This window comes from Falco punctatus (genome assembly GCF_963210335.1).
Source record: "Falco punctatus genome assembly, chromosome: 6".
Classification (NCBI taxonomy): Eukaryota; Metazoa; Chordata; class Aves; order Falconiformes; family Falconidae; genus Falco; species Falco punctatus.
In genome coordinates, this window is record NC_137585.1 from 68,493,500 (window position 1) to 68,512,965 (window position 19,466).

General features: G+C 42.0%; 2 protein-coding genes across 5 annotated transcripts in view; one reads left to right on the forward strand and one right to left on the reverse strand.

Moving 5' to 3' along the window:
* Positions 1–971: 971 nt before the first annotated feature.
* NUDT5 (nudix hydrolase 5) lies at positions 972–15,565 on the reverse strand. 2 transcript variants are annotated; one of them, XM_080391737.1, is made up of 9 exons: positions 15,316–15,561; positions 11,315–11,423; positions 7,521–7,588; positions 5,713–5,765; positions 4,904–5,011; positions 4,296–4,391; positions 2,744–2,845; positions 1,575–1,628; positions 972–1,306 (listed from the first exon to the last, which is right to left on the reverse strand). In XM_080391737.1, the coding sequence occupies exons 2-9, from the start codon at positions 11,375–11,377 to the stop codon at positions 1,197–1,199; spliced, it is 654 nt and encodes a 217-aa protein (XP_080247863.1). In that variant the 5' UTR covers positions 11,378–11,423; positions 15,316–15,561; the 3' UTR covers positions 972–1,196. The 2 variants fall into 2 exon arrangements, with proteins under 2 accessions (XP_080247863.1, XP_080247864.1); XM_080391738.1 differs by lacking the exons at positions 972–1,306; positions 1,575–1,628 and adding an exon at positions 1,636–2,331 and having other exon boundaries at positions 15,316–15,565.
* An 18-nt stretch (positions 15,566–15,583) lies between these two features.
* Positions 15,584–19,466, forward strand: part of CDC123 (cell division cycle 123) — a 37,843-nt gene continuing 33,960 nt past the window's right edge. For all 3 annotated transcript variants that reach the window (XM_080391732.1, XM_080391734.1, XM_080391733.1), the window contains exons 1-3: positions 15,584–15,767; positions 16,866–16,937; positions 18,946–19,000. In XM_080391732.1, coding sequence (XP_080247858.1) covers positions 15,694–15,767; positions 16,866–16,937; positions 18,946–19,000 — 201 coding nt within the window. In that variant the 5' untranslated portion in view covers positions 15,584–15,693. The remainder of the gene's footprint in view (positions 15,768–16,865; positions 16,938–18,945; positions 19,001–19,466) is intronic.

Genomic DNA, 19,466 nt, shown 5'->3' on the forward strand with positions numbered 1-19,466 from the left:
CAGCAGGTTGGTTTGGCAGAAGTGTTTCCTGGCAGGGACTGGACTAAATGGAGGCACAGCCGAGCAGGTGGAGGTGTCCCAGGAGAGGGGGTGCTGCGCAGCTGTGCTGTCTCGGGCGTGTCAGCAAGATTGTACCTTGAACAGAATGCCCTGGCTGGGCCATGTACAGTGCTGGTGTGCACCAGTGGATATCTTGTCTTCACCATCATTGTCATTGTTTTCTTAGATCAAACAAACCAATTTTCTCTTTCCAGATAGGGGGCTGGAGCATCTCCCTGGTGAGGAGAGGCTGAGAGAGCTGGGGCTGTCCAGCCTGGGGAAGAGAAGGATGGGAGGGGACCTGATCGGTGCATGCAAATACCTTAAGGGCAAACGCCGAGAGGGGGCCGGGCTCTTTTCAGTGGTGCCCAGTGACAGGACAAGGGGCAACGGGCACAAACTGCAACACAGGAAGGTCCATCTGAATATGAGGAAGAACTTATTTACCTGGAGGGTGGCAGAGACTGGGACAGGCTGCCCAGAGAGGCTGTGGGGTCTCCTTCTCTGGAGACATTCAAACCCGCCTGGGTGTGACTGTGCAGCCTGCTCTGGGAGAATCTGCTTTAGTTGGGGTTAGACTAGATGGTCTCCAGAGGCCCCTTCCAGCCCTGGCCTGTGGTAGCTTTAGTTGCGCTGAGAGAAAGAAGCAACATCTTCAGGTCTAAATTATAAAAGGAAATTCCCGAAAGTACTGTTTCAAACACAGCAGCCAGAGCACACACGCTCCATCCCATTGCTGCTGCCGCTGCTGCAGAGAATGACCTACAGCTGTCACAGTGATACTGCCTGTGCACGTGGACTCGGGAGCTGCACGTTCTTCCTGCCGTCTTCCTTTTTTTTGAACAGGTGGCATTACACCCACTACCGTCACTTCAGCATCTTCCTTATACCAAAATGTAAGTGGAATGATCAATATAGTCAGAAATGAGCTGTTCTGAAAATTAAGCAGCATTTTTATTATGATTATTCGGTCAAGGCTTGATAGCAGTTAGAAGGAACACTTTTTGTCAGTTACATAACCCCAGGTAAAAACATCACAATCATTCGTACATCAGCATCGCTCCTACAAACCTTTTTTTTTTTGCTCTACAAGAAGAGTTATACTTCTAAGCCATCTAAATTGGGCAGTTTTCAACTAAATTTCTCATCATCTGGTTTTAAAATTTCATAAAAGGAACTTGGAGCGGTTTTTCTGCTGCACGCTTCAGGGCCAACGCGTAAGTATAAACCCTGGCATCCACTGCAACGTGTTCTTCTGCTACTAGTTCTGAAAATAAGAACAAAAATGTTATGAGATGCTGTTAATACTTCCACAGAAATTTAAGTCCTTTACTAAAATGAATATATATAACATTCCAGACATAAATTCTTAATGCTAAGACCTAATGCTATCACTCTGTCACCTGGCCAGGTCTCTCCCAGCTTTTTAAGATACAGTATTCTAGGATGAGAACTGTGTGAGGAGCTGAGAGGAGAGAAGCTAAGGGTTACCTGAAGCTCACACAAGTGCATTTAATGTGTGGGAAAGCTCTTACCGTCAATTCTTTGCAGTAGGTCATTCTTTGGAAGTGAAATAACTTCCACAAATTCTAGGAGAGAAGAAATTAGTGATCAGTAGTAGTCCTGCTTCTTACTGTTTAGAAGGGGACCTGGCCCTAGTGCTTATCACCAATCCGAAAGCTGTGACGCTTCATGTATTGCAAAAAGGCCCATGAAATGGGGGAAGGCAGTGACCTGGGGCCACTAAAAACCAGGTTTGGCAGAAAGAAACTGGAAAAGAGCTGGGAACAACAGTGTAGCTGACAGCTATGGAGGATAAGAATCCTGAAAGGAGACCTGCTCCTTTCTGAGAACGGAAAATTCACTGTTGAACTGGAGTTTTGTTTGGCTTATACTGGTACAGTAATGGATTGTAGATGTGTTTGAAGACCAAAACAGCCCAGGGACAAAGGGTTTGCTCTTGGTGAATTGGTGTTGGCTTACACCTCCCCTGTCTATCTGAATTAGTTGTCTTTGGAGCTTGATCTACAGCTGTTGTGGATTCAGGAATTTGTGTTTCCTGAGATACTGGTGCTACAGATGCAATACTTGTAGATAACTGACATGATAATGCCCCACAGGAATTTTCATGTCTAGGCCAAAGTCAATTTCATGCGCGTTTGATTAGGGTCAGGAGATTAACCAATCCCAAAATAGTTTTAACTGACATTTTCTAAGTAAAACTTGCTGTACGAAGACCACACTTGACTGTACTGCCAATGGGAGCACAGTTCCCTGACGTACCTCCATCATCTGCAAGTAAAAGAAAACAATTGTAGTAAGTTAAGGGTTTTGAAATACACTATAGAGTTTACAACTAAACCCTATTTTGACAGCTGACTGTGAGTGACAGTGCAGTTACTCTGAGGGTCAAGCCACAACTAAGAGGAATATCCAGGTTCACAAGTGCTATGGCCCTCACCTGAAGTTTAGCACCTAAATTTCTCATTCTGGTTGTGCCAATATCTGACACTTAACACAGATGTTTCTTGTGAATTCCACAAAGAAACATATCTCTGCTTATCCAGACTGCAGGGTATGATCTAAAGGACCTACAGCATCTAAATCAGCTGGGACAGAACAGATGCAGTGGTAGGGATAGTTCTTCTAAACACATCCTTTTCTTATCTTCTCCAGATTTTCAAATAAATGGTACAAAACTCACCAAGTTTTTGCTTAGGTCTTGTATTCTCAGCCTCATCTCCGTTAATGGTGACGCTCACAATGTGTGTTGTGCTGTTTGACAAACCTGGGTCCAAGCAGAGAGCTGCCAACAAGCACATGTAGATTTTAATTTTTTGAAAGCAGAAATCATGCACCTTGACATTTTAACAAAAGCTTTCACATCTGGTATAATGCCAGAGCATGTATTTGGCACATGTTCGTGCTGGAAGAGTTGTGAAAAGTTTGGTTTCACGTTGTCCTGGTTTCGGCTGGGTTAATGTTAATTTTCTTTTCAGTAGGTGTGCAGTGCTGCATTTTGGAGTTAGTATGAGAATAATGTTGATAACACACTGATGTTTCAGTTGGTACAAAGTAATGTTTACACTAAGTCCAAGGGCTTTCCAGTTGCTCAGGCCCTGCCAGCGAGAGGGCTGGAGTGGCACAAGAGCCAGGAGGGGACACAGCCAGGACAGCTGACTCCAACTGGCCAGAGGGATATTCCATACCGTTTGATGTCATGCCCAGTATATAAACTGGGGGGAGCTGGCTGGGAGCGACCAATTGATGGCTGCTCAGGGCCTGTCTGGTCACCAGTCGGCGGGTAGTACGTAGTTGTATTATTTTTTTCCCATCTTTTGGATTTTATTCCTCTCTCTCCCTACCCTTTTCATTACAATTGTTATTATTATATTTTATTTCAATTATTAATTTGTTCTTACTTCAACCCATGAGTTGTACCTTTTTTCCAATCCTCCTCTCCATCCCGCTTAGGGGAGGGGAGTGAGCGAGTGGCTGCATAGTACTTAGTTGCTGGCTGGGGTTAAAACACGACACACATTCTTAAAAGTAATGTTTTTGAAACTCTCAGCTCTTTTCTGGATTCCTTGTAAGACTTGTTTTCAGCAGCTAGGTTTACTTCCCATTCCACAGACTGAAGATTAAACTGTAATTCCCTTACAGACTTCCTTAGTCTATTAGAGTCTTAATTTTGCCATCACCTGTCTCCATCTCTCTCAGTCCCCAGCATGCAGTTGTACCTGATAATCAAAAGCCAAGTCTCAACACGAATGACTGAAATCATATGTAAGCTGTCTCACCTTTCTACCTTTTCAAGTTTTATTTATGATCCTTGCTTTGCCTTCATTTTGTTTTGATTTATGTAGGAAGCGTGGATTGGCAACAATCATGTTCCAAAGGATCTCTGGATTCACTCAGATTATTCTCTCCTTTCTTCTTTGTGGTTGGAAAGCTGAGTAGTGTCACCTCCCTACAGCTGACATTAGGGTGACCTCCACTCAGACTGCATCGTGCAGCTATTTTTTCTCCCCAAGTTCATGGATGCTGTTCACAGTTGAGACCTTTATACTAAAATGCCAAATCACACCTTGAATAATTGGGTTTTGTGTAAAGAATCTTAATTAACAGGTACAGCCTTGGGATACTACTCCGCTAATCTGCACAGATTTTTCCTTTGGTTTACAGCATTTCAGACCTTTAAAGTACCCATCAAAGACAGAATTAACTTTGGGTGGGAAAATAAAAAAAGCAAAGACCTGGAGTACATTCAACGACTTCCCCCTTGTACCCGGTTTCTTCCTCCAGCTCCCGCAATGCAGCGCTCTCTGCAGTCTCGTTTTCCTCGATGAGGCCTGTGAGACAGGTAATACACAACAACAGAAAAGGGAGCACTTAGCTGCAATACCCATCCTGAGCCCTAATCCAGCTTTATGGAAGAGGTGAAACACCCTCACTACCCTATTTTTACAGAGGGATAAACTGAAGTGTTAGGAAGGGTTCCAGTTCCCGGATTCATCGTGCTGATGCCCACATCTTCTGATTATCTACAGAAGCATGCTACCTTCCCAGGAAATGGCAATAATGTTCTCATGAGGGAAAGAAGCTTTGACTCTTAGAGGAAGGAGGAGTGGAGGAAAATGTAATATTCTACTACCAGACTACTGTGCAAAGTGTCTCCAGTCTGCTACAATGAGCTCATTTCACATTCTTCATTATCAAGTATTCCTATTTCTGAACAGCACACCAAGCTACAGAGCTCACCATGGTTTTCTGCTTAGAGCTGCTTCATTAAGATCGACACTCCAAGCACATCTAAACACACTTAACTGTCAGCTTTATGTGACTCAAGGTTTCGGTCACTTACCTGCAGGAAATTCCAAGCAATAGCTGTTAATTGGGGGCCTGAACTGTTTCACTAGGACAATGCAGTCGTAGTGGAGAGTTCTCTGTAGCACAGCTATCACTGCTACACCTACAGACAGTGACAGAAGACACAAGTACATAGAATTGGAATACAGCAGAAAGTGAGTATTTAGTGTTAGATCTGGAAAGGAACCCAAGCACTGTTACTCTGAGCATTAAATGTTTAGGTGCCTGCTCCAGAATCCTGAACGATGAATTTAAGCTCCTTATATCATGTGTGGTAAGACATAAAAGCCCAAAAAGGAATCTTCAAAGTACCCCAGCAAACAGGAGGCACACATGCCAAGCAAGACCAAGGCTTAGCTCACCAGTATCTTGGGAAGGGCTCTCTTGCCTGCAGAGACTGTTTGGAAGTCACAGTATGGAACCCCATCCTACACTCCTCACATGGCTAAATCATGTCCCTCTTTTGTCCAAAGACAGCTCTATCCCTAGCCCCTAACAGCAGACCCCACTCAGTCTGTGTGGTGCTCTGTATCAGGGCAACCATGATGTCTTTGAAATGACTCCTGTTCTGAAGTGAATAAAATGATCTTGGGAAAACACTCCCACCAGGAAGCTCCTGATTCTTCAGCACTTAAGTTACCATTTCATTAGCTTAGGGGTACAGCAAGCTCTGCTGAGCTCTGCTGATGCTGTTCCGCATCCTCATTCACTCAGAAACAGATCAGCTCTACCTCTGCACAGTGAATTTATCAGAAGAACTTTCACGGGAAGAAATGCAAACAAAACAAGTCACCAACATCTTACCATCAGCTGAAACTCCCTTTTTGTTGCCAGTACGCTTTACAGTTTCCCAAGTTCTGTTTAACACAGAGAAAAAAACCAAATATATATGTAAGTTGTCTTCTACCCTTGCACCTGACCGGCTCACAGATACACTATTAATAGAAGGCCAGTCTGTTTTTTAACTTCAAATTTTGACAAAATATGTAAATATGTATAGTGAAAAACAAGAAGTAATTTGAAAACCAGAGGATGTCAATTAATCCTTGCAAACAGTTAACAAGACATGGCCTTGGGAGACGGAATACATATCATAAATACTTCAAGCCAAGAAGTAACATGACAAGCTCAAGAAGAACCAAATGGTTAATGAGAATAAACAGAAAATGACTTGAACTGTGTGTGAACTAGCCTAATCAGCATACTAAAAGGTCTGCCCTCGAGCAAAGAAAGCCCCTTACTAACAAAGCCCTCTCCCTACAAAACATGAGGTGAAAAAAAAAAAAGAATGCTGTACCTTTAAACGGAGATGAGGCTTGTAAGAACCAATGAGACTTCAGTGTGACTAAACTTAATTGTAAATAATTGTTCAAAGAGTATAAAATGTTTTACTGTGTGTTAAGAGGTGAGCTAGTTTTTGTGTATTACCACCTAGCTCCCTACTTTGCACAAACTAAGATAGAAATACCTCAACTCAAGTCTGTGAACTGGCGCTGTGCACTTCTGGGACAACACCCTTGCTACTTTCATTTAAAAGCAAAATATACTGTCACACAGTGAGGCCCCATAAGAATGCAGCTGGCCTTAGGCATGCCCTGTCACATACCGGAACTATAAAATGTCTGTAGTATGATTTTGGTTTGTCTACATAAAGGAGGGATAGAGAAAATAATTAATGACTGCTTAAAGATGACTAAAAATAAGGGAAAGATGTAAATGATTATCACAGAACAGGCAAGTCTTTCCTGTAAATGTGTAAAATAAAGCAATTTATATATGAAACATGTCAGATTTTGAAATAAAATTCTGTAACAACACCATGTACATTCTACCTTTTATCTTGCTTCTGTATAAGGTTTATAGTGTAAGTTACTGTGAACTCTCAGCTCAGTTACTTGTGCACACAAGTAGCATCCAGGCAATGAAGACCAAAGCTGCTCTCTCAAAATAAACAATGGGATGAGTAAAAAAGAAAAATCCACCAGCAATAAAAATCCTTGCACAAAAGCTCCAATCAGTGCTATTCTTTAAAAGGATGCTTTGCTGATTAATTGGGAAGGCCTTAGAGAAAGAAATCACTACAAAATCTAACACGTTAAGGGGAGGGAAGTAAAGCCATGTTGTTACATCTAGATAAATACAGCAAAACTAAAGCATAGAAAAGAACCGGACAGGCGTGATAATATACAAGAGGGCAGTAATTTGTCAGCAGTATGCAAGATCCAGCACCATCAGCAGGGAAAAAGGAGCTCTCAATGAAGCGCCAGAAAAGCCGTGAGACAGACTGGTCATCGCAGTGCTGCTGCATAGCTAGAACTTGCTTTTGCATGGCATTGTTAAAAAGAAGCATCGTTACAAGGAACTGGAAACGCAAGGTAAACCAGGGTCCTCTGTGCTCAAAAGCATTTAGGAGCAAATTTGATCCCACATGCTAGCATGCCTGCTACAGGAAGTTTTTTTTTTCTCTCTACAGTAAGAACTATAACGAAATTGCACAATGAGATCTCATCTTGTGTTGAGTAATAGGTTTGTAACTCTGTATCCTCCAGCCTGGGGGTGGTCCGTATAATGGGGAACATCACAGGAATCTGAAATTTCAGAAAGGCAATTACCTGGTTTTACCAAAGGGATCAGTGTAAGTTGTTTCTTCAAGCCTCAACCATTTTCTTTCTACAATTACCTAAAATAAAGAATTCTTTGTTAAACACATTATAAGATTAATCCCAAAGATAACTTGTGGCTAAGGGGAGAAACACAATTATTTTTGGATTCTCTTGAAGCAAAATCTCAGCATCAGAACACACGCAGGAACACACAACATTCCTACAGCTAACCTGGAAAAAATCCCATTTACCCTAAGTTGTTGAAAAGGTATAGAAAATAAGTCCAGTAACTTTTCTTAATGTGACTTTGATAACCAAGTTTCAATGAATTCAATGGGATTTTATGTACTGAAAAGTCATCATCTTTTTAGAAGGATTTTGCAAAGGTCATAGTTCAGCTGAAGAAGAAAAAGGGTCACTGGTCTGCACAGACTGTAGCTCCTCTAGTCATCGTGAGTGCCCACTTATCAGAGAGCATGGCCCGACAGCTAAGCATGCAAGACTGAAAAGCAAACGATTTTGAAACTTTCCCTGCCACGATCTCAAGACTGTGGCCTTGCGTAACTGCTGTTTTCTGTAACCACGGGCAGCGATACATACCTGCCCTTTTAGGATTTCTGAGCACTGCTGAGCACTCGGCATCACTACAAAATGTCTTTTCTGAGCTAAGTGACTTTATTTGCTCTGCGATGTTACCTTCCATTAATTCCTTTAAAAGGCAAACATTCCCAGCTATTAGCCCAGCAGTTTACTTCTTCTAATGTAACTTGTATTTTAAGCTTTGCTGAAGGTGTAGGCAGACAAGAAGCCTATCTCCAGAATTTATATCAATTTGGCCATAGGTCTGACCACAGAAATGAGAAGTAATCAGTAAGATGAACAAATCACTTCTTACTGTCTAATGAGACACACTGCTGACAGCAATAGAGCAAGCACAAGCAAAGGGAAGAAGAGGACCTGGGAAAAAAAATTACAAAATTGAATTGCAGCAAAAGGATGACGTCTGACAGGTCATTCACATGGCTGGCACACCACTATCCTCTAGTGCAGGACAAGGAACAAATAGGGCCCATGTGGCCATGGAGGTCTTGGACTTAAAAGTGAGAGATTCACCAACTCAAAAAAGAATATAGAGAAATGAAATGTAGTATATGATGCAGCTATAAGTAGGGTACGGAAGCACACAGTACAGCATCAGCTGGAGGCAGAAAGACGAATCAGAAGTGATTCATGTGTCCAGTAAATTAGAACTGAGATGGATAAACCCACATAATTCTTAAAACGTGTTCTTCAGAACAATTATTTTGATAGGCAACTGGCATAACAATAGTATTCCTATGGTTGTAAATGTGGCTACACATTTTTTACACTTAAAAGTTTTGGCATTTATTTTGGAAAGTACAGTATTTCCATGTAAAAGAAATTGGACAAGGAGAGCTATATGTTCTCAATAAGGTTTTCTAATGGCTTTGTGGTCACAAAAACAGAACTGGAAGGGACATGATGAAGAATATTATGCTCATTACGGGTACAAGAAGTAATTCCATTTAGAAGCATTCAGGTATATTTTAAATAGCTTTGTATTCACTCCTAAATCACTGCAGAACTGGAGTACAGGAAGATCCACAAGAAAAATAGATGAAAATCACATTTCATTGGTTGTCCAAGGAGGGGAATATATATTTTTCAGTTAAGTAAACAGCCAAATATTTTGTGTTAATCAATTTTTTTAAACATTGCAGAGAACACAAAGGACTACATTACTGATCATGGTCCCACATTGCTGCAGCATGCGACAGAACTGGCAGATCATTACCCCTGTCACCAAGTTACCATTTGCTAAGCAGAAAGGGGAAAATGGCTGAAATCAGAACCACACTACTGTTCCCAGGAATCTTAGAGGGAAAAAAATCCCCAGTCTGTAAGAAATTAGACATGTCTCAACTCTAAAAAGACAAAAGAAAAAAAAAAAAGAACAAAAGTAGGCTTTACGTATACAAAACAAACAATGTGAAAGTATCAGATATTCTTAAGTATAGCTCTTCGCCTCTACTGTCATGGGGCAATAATTAAAAAGTACTATAGGACATGCAGCATAAACCTTTACAATGGAAGTGGTTTCACAACCTTCTAAAGTAAGATAAAACTCCTGTTGCTAACAACCTACAGGGTGAGAAAAAAGAAAGTTGCCAAGTTTCCCTGGAAGAAAAAGATAAATTTATCACCTGCCTCATTGGGTGCATAATTAAAACCTGCAGAAGCTGCCCTAGAAGCAAAACTTCTGCTTTGCTAAATCCCCTATTTAGGGCCTAAAGACATTTTGCAGAATGTGTGGCACTTACTCTACTCAGTTTTAGAATGAGTTATTTTTATTGCTTTATCTATTAATGTGATAGCAAATAACATCTGCTTTTGCTTACAGCAGCCTGGTTGTGGGTTCCCAGAAGCAGGAAGAAGGAAGTAAGATCAGTCACCACTTTCATGGAAGAAGTGGAAAAGGTTGCCCAGAGCAGCTGGGGGTGCCCCATCCCTGGGGGTGCTCAAGGCCAGGCTGGACGGGGCTTGGAGCAACCTGGGCTGGTGGGAGGTGACCCTGCCCGAGGCACAGGGGTTGGAACTAGTTGATCTTTAAGGTCCCTTCCAACCCGAACCATTCCATAGTTCTATGATTCTAAGATATTCCAACATCAGACCATGTAGTTACTGAAGAGTTACAGAATCACTTTTAATGTAAGGGCCACTGGCAGAGGCATGGTAAATACTCTCCTGTATTAATCCCACTAAATGACTGAAAAAAATAAACAGCTTAAAATATGTAAGATCTTATTACAAACTCCCAATGCCATCAGAAAGTACAACAATCCAAAGGAGAAGAACAAAGAGACATTAGAGAAAAAAAAAAGAAAAAAGAGGATAAAATGAAAATATTACCTGCAAAAACACAGGTCTTAATAAAAAACCCGAAAAGCTTACAAAAATGAAACCGTTTATGCTTGCAAAATATTCATATTAAAAAAAAACCACACCCATAAATATATCCCAGCAATGTGAGTCTCTCCTTTCCTGATGAAGTTTTGGTACCTTGAAACCTAAAGAAATTACAAGACTGTTCATTCCAAGGAAGGAACACTGGAGAAAAGAAACTACATTTGCATTATAACAACCATGTGATGCTGTTGCCAAACCTGCCTAGTTCAAATTATGGTGAAATCGCTCCTAATAAGCACGCAGAAATACCTCTAAATTCCTTCCTCAGGACCTGACATTTTCTGATTCTGTGAAGATGCAAGCACAGTATTTTTGAAAAAATCTTACTACCTCCTTACTAATGTCTTTAGAACAAGTGTCTAAATTCAAACCCTTTCAGAAAGCAACAAAGAAGGTATAATCCTAAGTGTTAAGGAAACTCTTAGTGGTTCATCATCTTAAAGGAACAGAAAACAAGGCTATTTCATGACCCACCAATTTGTATAGAGGTATCAGTATTATTCTCGAACATTGAAACTAGACTGAGCAGACAATACGAGAAAGAGATGCAAAATCAAAAAAAGAAGCAGCTTAAAATAATGCAACACTGTACATTTCTCTCTGCCCATTGGTAATTTGTATGATTATTTCATCGAAGAGAAATGCCACCTTCTTTAAACTCTCTGACCACCAGGAAGAAGCATTTTGTCTATTGAGCAGATTTTTACAGAAGTACAGCATACATAGCATTTCCTACTCTGCCCTCACAAACATATTGATCAGTCTCAAATAACTTACTTAACAACAGAATATGTGTCAACCCAAGCATGTTATACCTCTTCTTTAAGGACGAATTGTCTAGCAGTTTTTGGAACTTCTGTGGATGTCTCAGCTGCCATTTTCAGGAATGTCAGGCTTTCCCCCTTCTGTGCAAAGTCCAGATTACTATGAAACAAAGTCAATATTTGCTTTCAGAGTAAAGTTAAAAGGTTCATTTCTGCATTCTAAATTAACAAATAAAACTTGCTGGAGAAAGTTAGGGACATGTGATGGCAAGTGCAATTCCTATTTTCAGCTCCACCTGATGGTTTCAGAGTCAATCAAAGGAGAAGCGGCAGTTTGGGTCAAATCCCTGACTTTAGTCCTGCCAGCTGCCAAGCAGCTACTGGCTGAAGACACCCTCCCTAATTATTCCAGGGTCACACACAGAGACAAAACTGATCCAATCCAATTGTTTCATTCTGATCTAGGTGAAGTGCTCTGTCAACACAGTGTTGCCACAACAGGGCTACGCACTCCACTGTGAAAGTGGGAAAAAAACTTATACCAAGAGGACTTCAGCAGTAAAACCTGCCTGCTACTGAGAAAGAATCAGAACTAGAACCTACCTCCACCTTACACACAACAAAAATAAACACGTAAATGACTCAATCCTCCCCCAAAAAACCAAGGTCAAAAAGTCACCTGTGTGTCACAATTCTAGGTGGCACGTGGAATTAGCATGACCAAAGCATGGCAGTTTCTCTTAGTGGGAATGCTGTGGCTAACACCGTGCAAAAGGCAGTTAATGCATGGCCAGAGCAAGGCTCTGCACCTGCATCAATGCCTCGGCCTGCACCCTAATGCTCCCTAGAAACCTAAGATTGTCTCAACCCAGTTCTACCTGAAAGGCACACCAGGGAGCAGCAAAACATGATGCATCAGAGATTCACCATTAGTCCCTGCCTCACTGCAGAGCTATGGCGCACTTTCAGCACGGAAACTCTTATTCCAAGGAAGCTCATCTCTGATACCAAGCTTCAGTACTCAAGTCCTGAAAATCTGCATGAATCACAAGCAAAAAGACAGTGCAAAGAAGCAAACCAGTTTAAGTGTTTAAAGAAGAGATGAGATAATCTCAAAGATCACTATCATTCTCAGTGCTGATGGTCATAAAGTTTCCACAAAATCAACAGTATTCCTTCTGTTGACTTCAACTAGAGTTTAATAAGGCTCTGTGGGGTCTCTAGCAATGAAACCAGAACTGAGTGATCACCTTCTCTGTCACACCCAATTTTAGCGCTTGCATTTTTTGCTTCATCTTTATCCTTTTATGATAACATCTACTGCCTATTTGTGAAACACTTAAGAATATGTGGCAACAGTCACCTTTCTTACATATTAAATTTGCATTTAATTCCACAAAGTAGTTAAAAGCAACTGGTAGTACAAAATATTTCTGGTTATCAGCAGGATTAAAACCAATGTACAAAAATCCATTTCCTCAGCATGTACACAGGGCAGGCTCCTTCTTAAGTCTCAAGACAGTCTCGTTGGATGAAGTAGGTCATAGTAGTCAAATGGTCAAGTCATTTTTATGTAACGTAAGTCCTGAAAAAGGACCCTGAACTATTAAACCCAATTCTGTTATTTCAGAAATATGTTCTATAATCCTTTCTTAAAGCACTGAAGCTCCACCCTAAAACTACATAGATTTACTATCTACCTTACTACTATTTGTATGAAAAACTGTTCTAGAACCTCACATGCTTATCCTCCAATTCAGTTGGCTGTTCCCCATTTGTTCTTGAGTCAGTTATGTCTCATACTCCCTTCAAAGAGCTGTAGCTGGACAACGGCCATGGTCTTTTGCTGCGACTCTAAAATACAAGATCAAGCTTTCCACCAACCTTATGCAAAAGAAGCGCAGCGCAGCACAGCAGTTCCAAGGGATTCCTGGTCATTCAGAGGAAACAAAGGGGACTCTCTGTGATGCCTGAAGTATACAGCTTTAAAATTACAAAAACCTACCTCACATACCTAGCTACAACAAATTCCCCTCCTATGTTTGGAAAGAATTATAGCCTTTTTGATCGACAATATATCAAGAGAGTAGATAGCGAACCATAGTCTTGTTCAACTTTTTTCTTTTTTTTTTTTTTTTTTTGATAGGGCTGAATAAGTCTGCCTTTTTAGTCTCCCCTCACAGGAAATCCCATTCCATCGATCATACTAACCCTTCCACATAAGCCTGCAAGTATCAGTGTATGTTTCCAAAACACAGATCATCACAACTGTACCCTAAATCCCACAAGCACCTATAGTAATCGTTTGTACAACAGCATTAATACTTAGCTATATCAGTTACAAATACATACTAAATAGAACCTCATCTAATAGAAGAAGCTGTTTTTACACAACTTGCTCTCTTCTGCAGTGGACAGACTCAAGGGTAGCTTGTGAATTAAAATAACAAAAATTTACACCGCTTCAGTCATTTGAATTACCACTAAAATCTAAAAAAAGCGAACACGAGAGCTCATCTATCTCAGCCTCTGTAGTTTTGATCTCCTCCACAAGTGGGTGCAATAACTCTACGTGTGACATTTTAAACAGTTCACCAAAAAAGTATTTTTTTCCAAATTCAGTTGACTGTAGACAAGTGAGAATTTCTGCTGTTAGAAAGCTGCAACATCATTCAGTTAAATGAAGGGTGCAATTCCGGTATCTCACATTAGTCATACTGTCAAGGGTGGCAACACCTTTTGTTCATCAAAATCAGCAGCAACTGAAAATTAAACTTGCACACTACAATGTCAAGTTTCTAAAGCTCTATGTTAGATTTCAGAATAGACCTTGTCTTGCAGCCCTCAGACCGGAAGGTTCTTCTATCTCATAATATTACCACTGTATCATTCGAGTTAAAAATGCAACACACAGCAGCCTGCGAACCTGACTGCCTGACATACAATTGCATGAACTCTATGCTTCAAATTTTTTAATAGCTACCAGTGTGATCTTAAGCATATGTCAAAGTGTCCACATTCATCAGTGTCCTTAGCACGAATCAATTGCACTTGAACCACAAATCATGCAAAAAGTTTGGCCTGCTTCTAGTATTGCAGTCTACTGCTGGCAAATCATGCTACTTGTTCCATTTATTTAATTCATGTGGTCAAACTCAGACCTTAAAAAGGTATACCATTTTAAAAAGGGTAACTTTATTCCCATTGCTTATCCCTTTATTGAGTGGCTTCTTTTCAAGGCAACATAGAACCATTCCACAGCTCCCAAATTATCCTTCCCAGGAGTTAAAATCTTAAACCAACTGAGGTCTGTGAATCAGCTTAGAGAGTAGCCGAGCCATCAGGGCTTTCTGTTAACCCACCCATGTCACTACAGGTGGATTAGCTTTTCTACATCACTTTTCAAAAGTCATTCTACAGTAAGTCTGCCTCTTAAAAGACAAAAGACAAACTACACATCCTAGCTGACAGCAGCCAGGTTTAATGGAAGCTCAGCAAGGCAAGCACAAGATAAAACAAAATACGGGGTTTCTTATAAGCAGCGTGCAGAAGGGACGCTGGTGGCGTTTACGCACCATTTACCCAACAGCGTGCCCGGATGCGTGTGCTGAAGATAAACATCCCCAAAAGCTCTTGAGTCCCTTGAAACTTGTGACCATCGGGCAGTGTGCTGGCATGTCAGCAAAATGACTCCAGCAACAAACCCAATTAATTAGCGTAAGTTAACGAGAGAGAGGGAGAAGAGGGGGAGGAGTGTTTTGCCAGGATGCTTAGCAGCACGGGTGACCAGCACCAAATAAAATAAGGAAAACGAACTGGTTCTGGCCCCGCAGAAGGCCCCACCCAGCCCACCGAGCAGCACAGGGTCAGCAGCAGCCCCGTCCCGGGCCCAACCTGCCCGGCGGCTGCGGCCGGCGTGCGGGACCTCAGACGAACGTTAATATCCAGCTACCGCTCGGCCCTACCCAAAATAAAATGACACGCAGCCCCGCCTGAGGGGGAAGGGGGTTCTGTCGGTACACAGCTCCGCTGTAACACCGGGGAGGGGATACCTTGCAAAGGGACGGGCAAAGAGGGCAAGCAGAGCCCGCCGGGCGGGAAACGCACCCGCCGCTTCCTCAGGGCCACCGTGTTTTCAGCGTATCGCCTGGACACCCCCGCTCGGGCCAGGCGCACGTACGAGGCCGGGAGAGCGGCCCGGCAGCTGGGGGAGCCGCGGGCGGCGGCCGGATGGCAGCGGGAGCGGCGCCAGGCGGCGGCGGCCGAGGGGAGCCAGCGGCCGTGTGCGCCGCTCAGGCGGGCCCGAGTGGCACCGCGCCGTGTGCGCTGCTGATGGCGGCTCGGGTGGCAGCCGGGAGCGACGGGAGGTTCCGGGTGGAGCGGGAGCTTCCGGGAGCGGCGCGGCGCAGCGGGCCGGGCCGGGGGTGAGGATGAAGAAGGAGCAGGTGGCGCACTGCCAGTTCTCCGTGTGGTACCCGCGCTTCAGGGCTGTCACTATCCGCAGGTGAGGGGGGCGGCGTGGGGTCGGGGACGACTGAGCTCTGGCGGTGTGCAGCTGGGCTGGGTGTAGGTAGGCCCGGGCCTGGGCCAGGGCCGGGGCTGGGTGAGGGGCTGCGAGAAGCGAGTAGGCGGCGTGTGGGGGCGAAGGTGAGGGTGAAGGTGGGGAGGCGTGTGGGGCTGGGCTGGGTTGGAAATGGGCTTCTGCTGGGGCAGGGTTGGGTGGGATAGAGGGTCCTGTGTGGGGCAGAGCTGGGAGGGAGGTGGGAAGGGCTTGATGGAGCTATAAACTGGAGTCCCGGGAGGTGGGGTCTCCTCCCTGCACCCTGAGGGGGCTGTTTGAGCAGCAAACTCCCTCTGTGCTTCCTGCTCTCCCGGTGGGAGCCTGCACTGAACACCAGCTGATACCCACATCACTGCTGTTCCCACTTGGTTGCTCAAAGAAACTGAGGCTGAACGCACCCAAACCAAGTGGCTGACTTTGTGTTTGTGTGTCTTTTTGGAAGCCGTGGCAAATTCTGCTGTTTCTAAGGTGTGGCTGCAGGTCACAGGATGGTTACAAGAACTATCAATAACTCAGAAAAGTCAAGCTCCAGATAGTTGCCCTGTTGGATTGAAAAGCAGTGACATAAGGCTTTTAGTCAAAGCATTTAATCTTTTATGTTTTTTTCTGTTTAGCACATGCGTATTTTGGGTAAGTTTAGTGATAGTCCTGCATTCTTTGGACATTCAGGTGGTATTAGCAAATTGTGGCTTGGATCTGAGAAAGGAAACCTTTAGTTTGAGCAACATGTCTCCTCGCTGGCCACACACACTCTTTCTTTGAATTTCATAGAGCTTTTGAAGAAATGGGGTGCTTGTGAATTCCATCTAAAATGTCTGCCTCATGTTCCTCTGCCCCCCTGAAGGGAAAATGGGCATTGCTTTTTTGGAAGGGGTGAGAGGGGAGAAAGATAATTTTTTTTTTTCATAGTGTTAGAGAATAAAACATACTGTTGTTGAGGTATGTTCTGTTAAAAAACAAATTATTTTTATTCAACTCTTCTTGTTATTTTAACAAGTAATAATAATACGTTATTAAAGAAATTCTTTTTGTTTCTTCCAGTGTTATACTTCCCCTACCAGAGAATGTGAAAGAATATTTGCTGGATGATGGAACACTTGTGGTTTCAGGAAGGTACAGAGTGTTTTCCTTCCACCTTTGAAGTATTAATACTGTTTTATATTTACAGCACTATTTTGTGTACACATATTGTGTTTTGCATAACGAGTTTTTAAAATTTGACCATTCTGGCTGCAGTAAACCTTGTAGTGTATGAGCATGTGAATGGGCTGACTTGCTGTTAGTAAAACTTGACTTGCTATAGCCTGATGCAGATCCTAAAATCCATGTAATAGTTTCATTCTAGACCAAGTGGAGACAGTTCTTTCATTTTTTTCTCTGCCTTTCCTTGTGGAGTCTACCACTCTCTCAGGTGCTGGTTGCTTTGATATGGTTAGCACCAGTTCAGAGGCTTGACCTGTCCTGCTGTTTACATGCCTCCTGCCTTATCCAAGGGTGAAGTGACATTACTAGCTTAATTCTCAATAGGATAAGCTATATATAAAACCTTAGTGATTATTGAATTTGTATAATAATTTGCACACATGTAAGCCATGGATAGGACAAAGCTGAATGTCCTGTATGTATACCTATGCCAAGTTTTGGATGGAGAAGGATGAGGTGGATATATGTGAGAAACAGCTGGAAAGAACCCAGGCCTTGCTCTTTGTTTTCTGCTTAGAATCTCACAATATGGCTTCCTTCTAAAATGATTATTGCATGCATACATCTTGTTAATGACCAGACTCGGAAATCAATCTGCACTCCATCATTTCCTAACTGGTAGTTTGCCTCTCCCAGAGCAACCAATTAGGCTATGAGTGTAAGGGAGCTACGTCTGATTTCTCAGAAATCAATTTATCTAAAATTGAGGCTGGTAAAACACCCTGTAAAGATGAAAGGCCTTTTTAAATTTTAATTTTTTTTTTTTTTAAGTAAAAGGTATACAGAAAATTAGAATTGTTTTTTTAAACCATACTGCAGAATATTGCAAGTTACTTAGCAGCAGCCATTTGTTTTTTAATAAGCCTTCAGAAAAGCTGAAACTGAGGGTTTGACTTTACAGCTATGTTATACAAATTCTGCTGTCTTCAGTGGAATGATGGACAGCTGTATAATTGACTTAAGTCATGTTTTAATGTTTCCAATTCAAAATCCCTTTTAGAAACCAGTTATTCTCAGAGTTGAACTTTCTTAGTGGTAAGTGAATGTGATCGTGCAGTAAAGGCCAAGATCGCTTTTAATCCTAAGTGAACTGGTATCTGACCTCTAGATGTCAAAAACTAAATTGATAGTTTCACCCCTGCAATAGTATGTTGAGGGACTACAGAGACAGCTTGTTGAAGAGTAGACTTTTGGCAGGGACATACATTTGAACTTACCCTGTTTGCTACGCTGACTTGCTGTGAATAAGTCTTCAAGGGCTTGGCCTTCTCCAAGATCTTCACACTCAGATTGGCTAAAGAACTTGAAAAGTTACCTACAAGTTCAAGGGAATATTTGCAGTTAAGTGCTTTCACCCAGATATGCTAGTATTTACAGTTGCAGATCTCACCTCTGTAGAAAAAGGAGCTTTTCAGGAAGAAGCTAATGACTACGTATCCACTTTCCATAGGACCTTCTTTTCTGTGTGGAGCGCGAGGATGTTTTCTTTCTGAAATTTAAAAATTTTTACTTGGGAAAGGAGTATGGAGGCAAAGCATAATTTAAATTGAAATTTTTTTTAAAAAAAGAAAAAATTGTTTAATTTGTGCTTCTGTCAGTACAGTGAAGTTGGAAAAGAATGATTAATAGGGTGTTGAAAAGCTTCGATTATGGTGTTTTCAGAGCAGAAAGTGATCTGCTAATTTGAAAGAAGCAAAGTGTTTTGGGTAGGGCCCAGTGTTAGTGCCAGGGTGTTTGCTCTTTGGTTTGCTGTACTGGCTTGCATTGATCTTTCTCTTGCCAGGGGTTTTGAGGCCTGATCTTCTTCCAGAAACATTTTGAGATCAACAGCTGGTAACTGCTGTGGAAATGTAATGTATATGTATGATCAAGTCAAACTCCAGTCTTAATTTTTTTTCCTGCTAATTTTTTGATTTAGAGAAGATCTGCCAAGTCATTCACAGGAGGGGAACGATGATGCAGAGGAAATACAGGTCAGCATAAAATGTAACTTAATGTCAAGTCTCCTGAGAAAAATATGAACGTGTAACCTGTTCTGCGTAATTTATAGGTGAGGAGAGTAGTTCACGAAAGTAATAATCACATGGTAGTTGCACTGAAGAACTTTAAAACATCAGTTATTTATACTGTGATGTTAGGCGAGGTTTAAAATGTTTCTGTGCTCTTTTACAGAGGGGTTTTTTATTTTTTTATTTTCTTAGTAGTTGCATTTGTTGTAGTGAGTAGGGAATGTTGAAGGATGTTGGAATTGAACTTAATGCTGTTTCATGTCCTGAAAAATTAGGAGGAGGAGTACATTTGGAGGACTTATTTCAAGAAACAATGAAAGTTTCTGAGGCCATAATTGCTCAGAAGGGCACTCTAAAGCACTTTTAGCATTTTTCTTCTAAGTATAAGGTAACAGAAGGTACAGAAAGGTGGTGTAAGAGAAATACAGAT

Bases quoted from the DNA above. Each gene is read 5' to 3' on its own strand.
- NUDT5 (XM_080391737.1), bottom strand. From the start codon at position 11,377: ATGGCAGCTGAGACATCCACAGAAGTTCCAAAAACTGCTAGACAATTC. The intron at 5,766-7,520 runs GTAATTGCCTTT...TGTGTTAAACAG, and splicing joins GATCCCTTTGGTAAAACCAG to AACTTGGGAAACTGTAAAGC. The intron at 2,846-4,295 runs GTCTTTGCTTTT...GCTTGTTGGCAG, and splicing joins AGTCGTTGAATGTACTCCAG to CTCTCTGCTTGGACCCAGGT.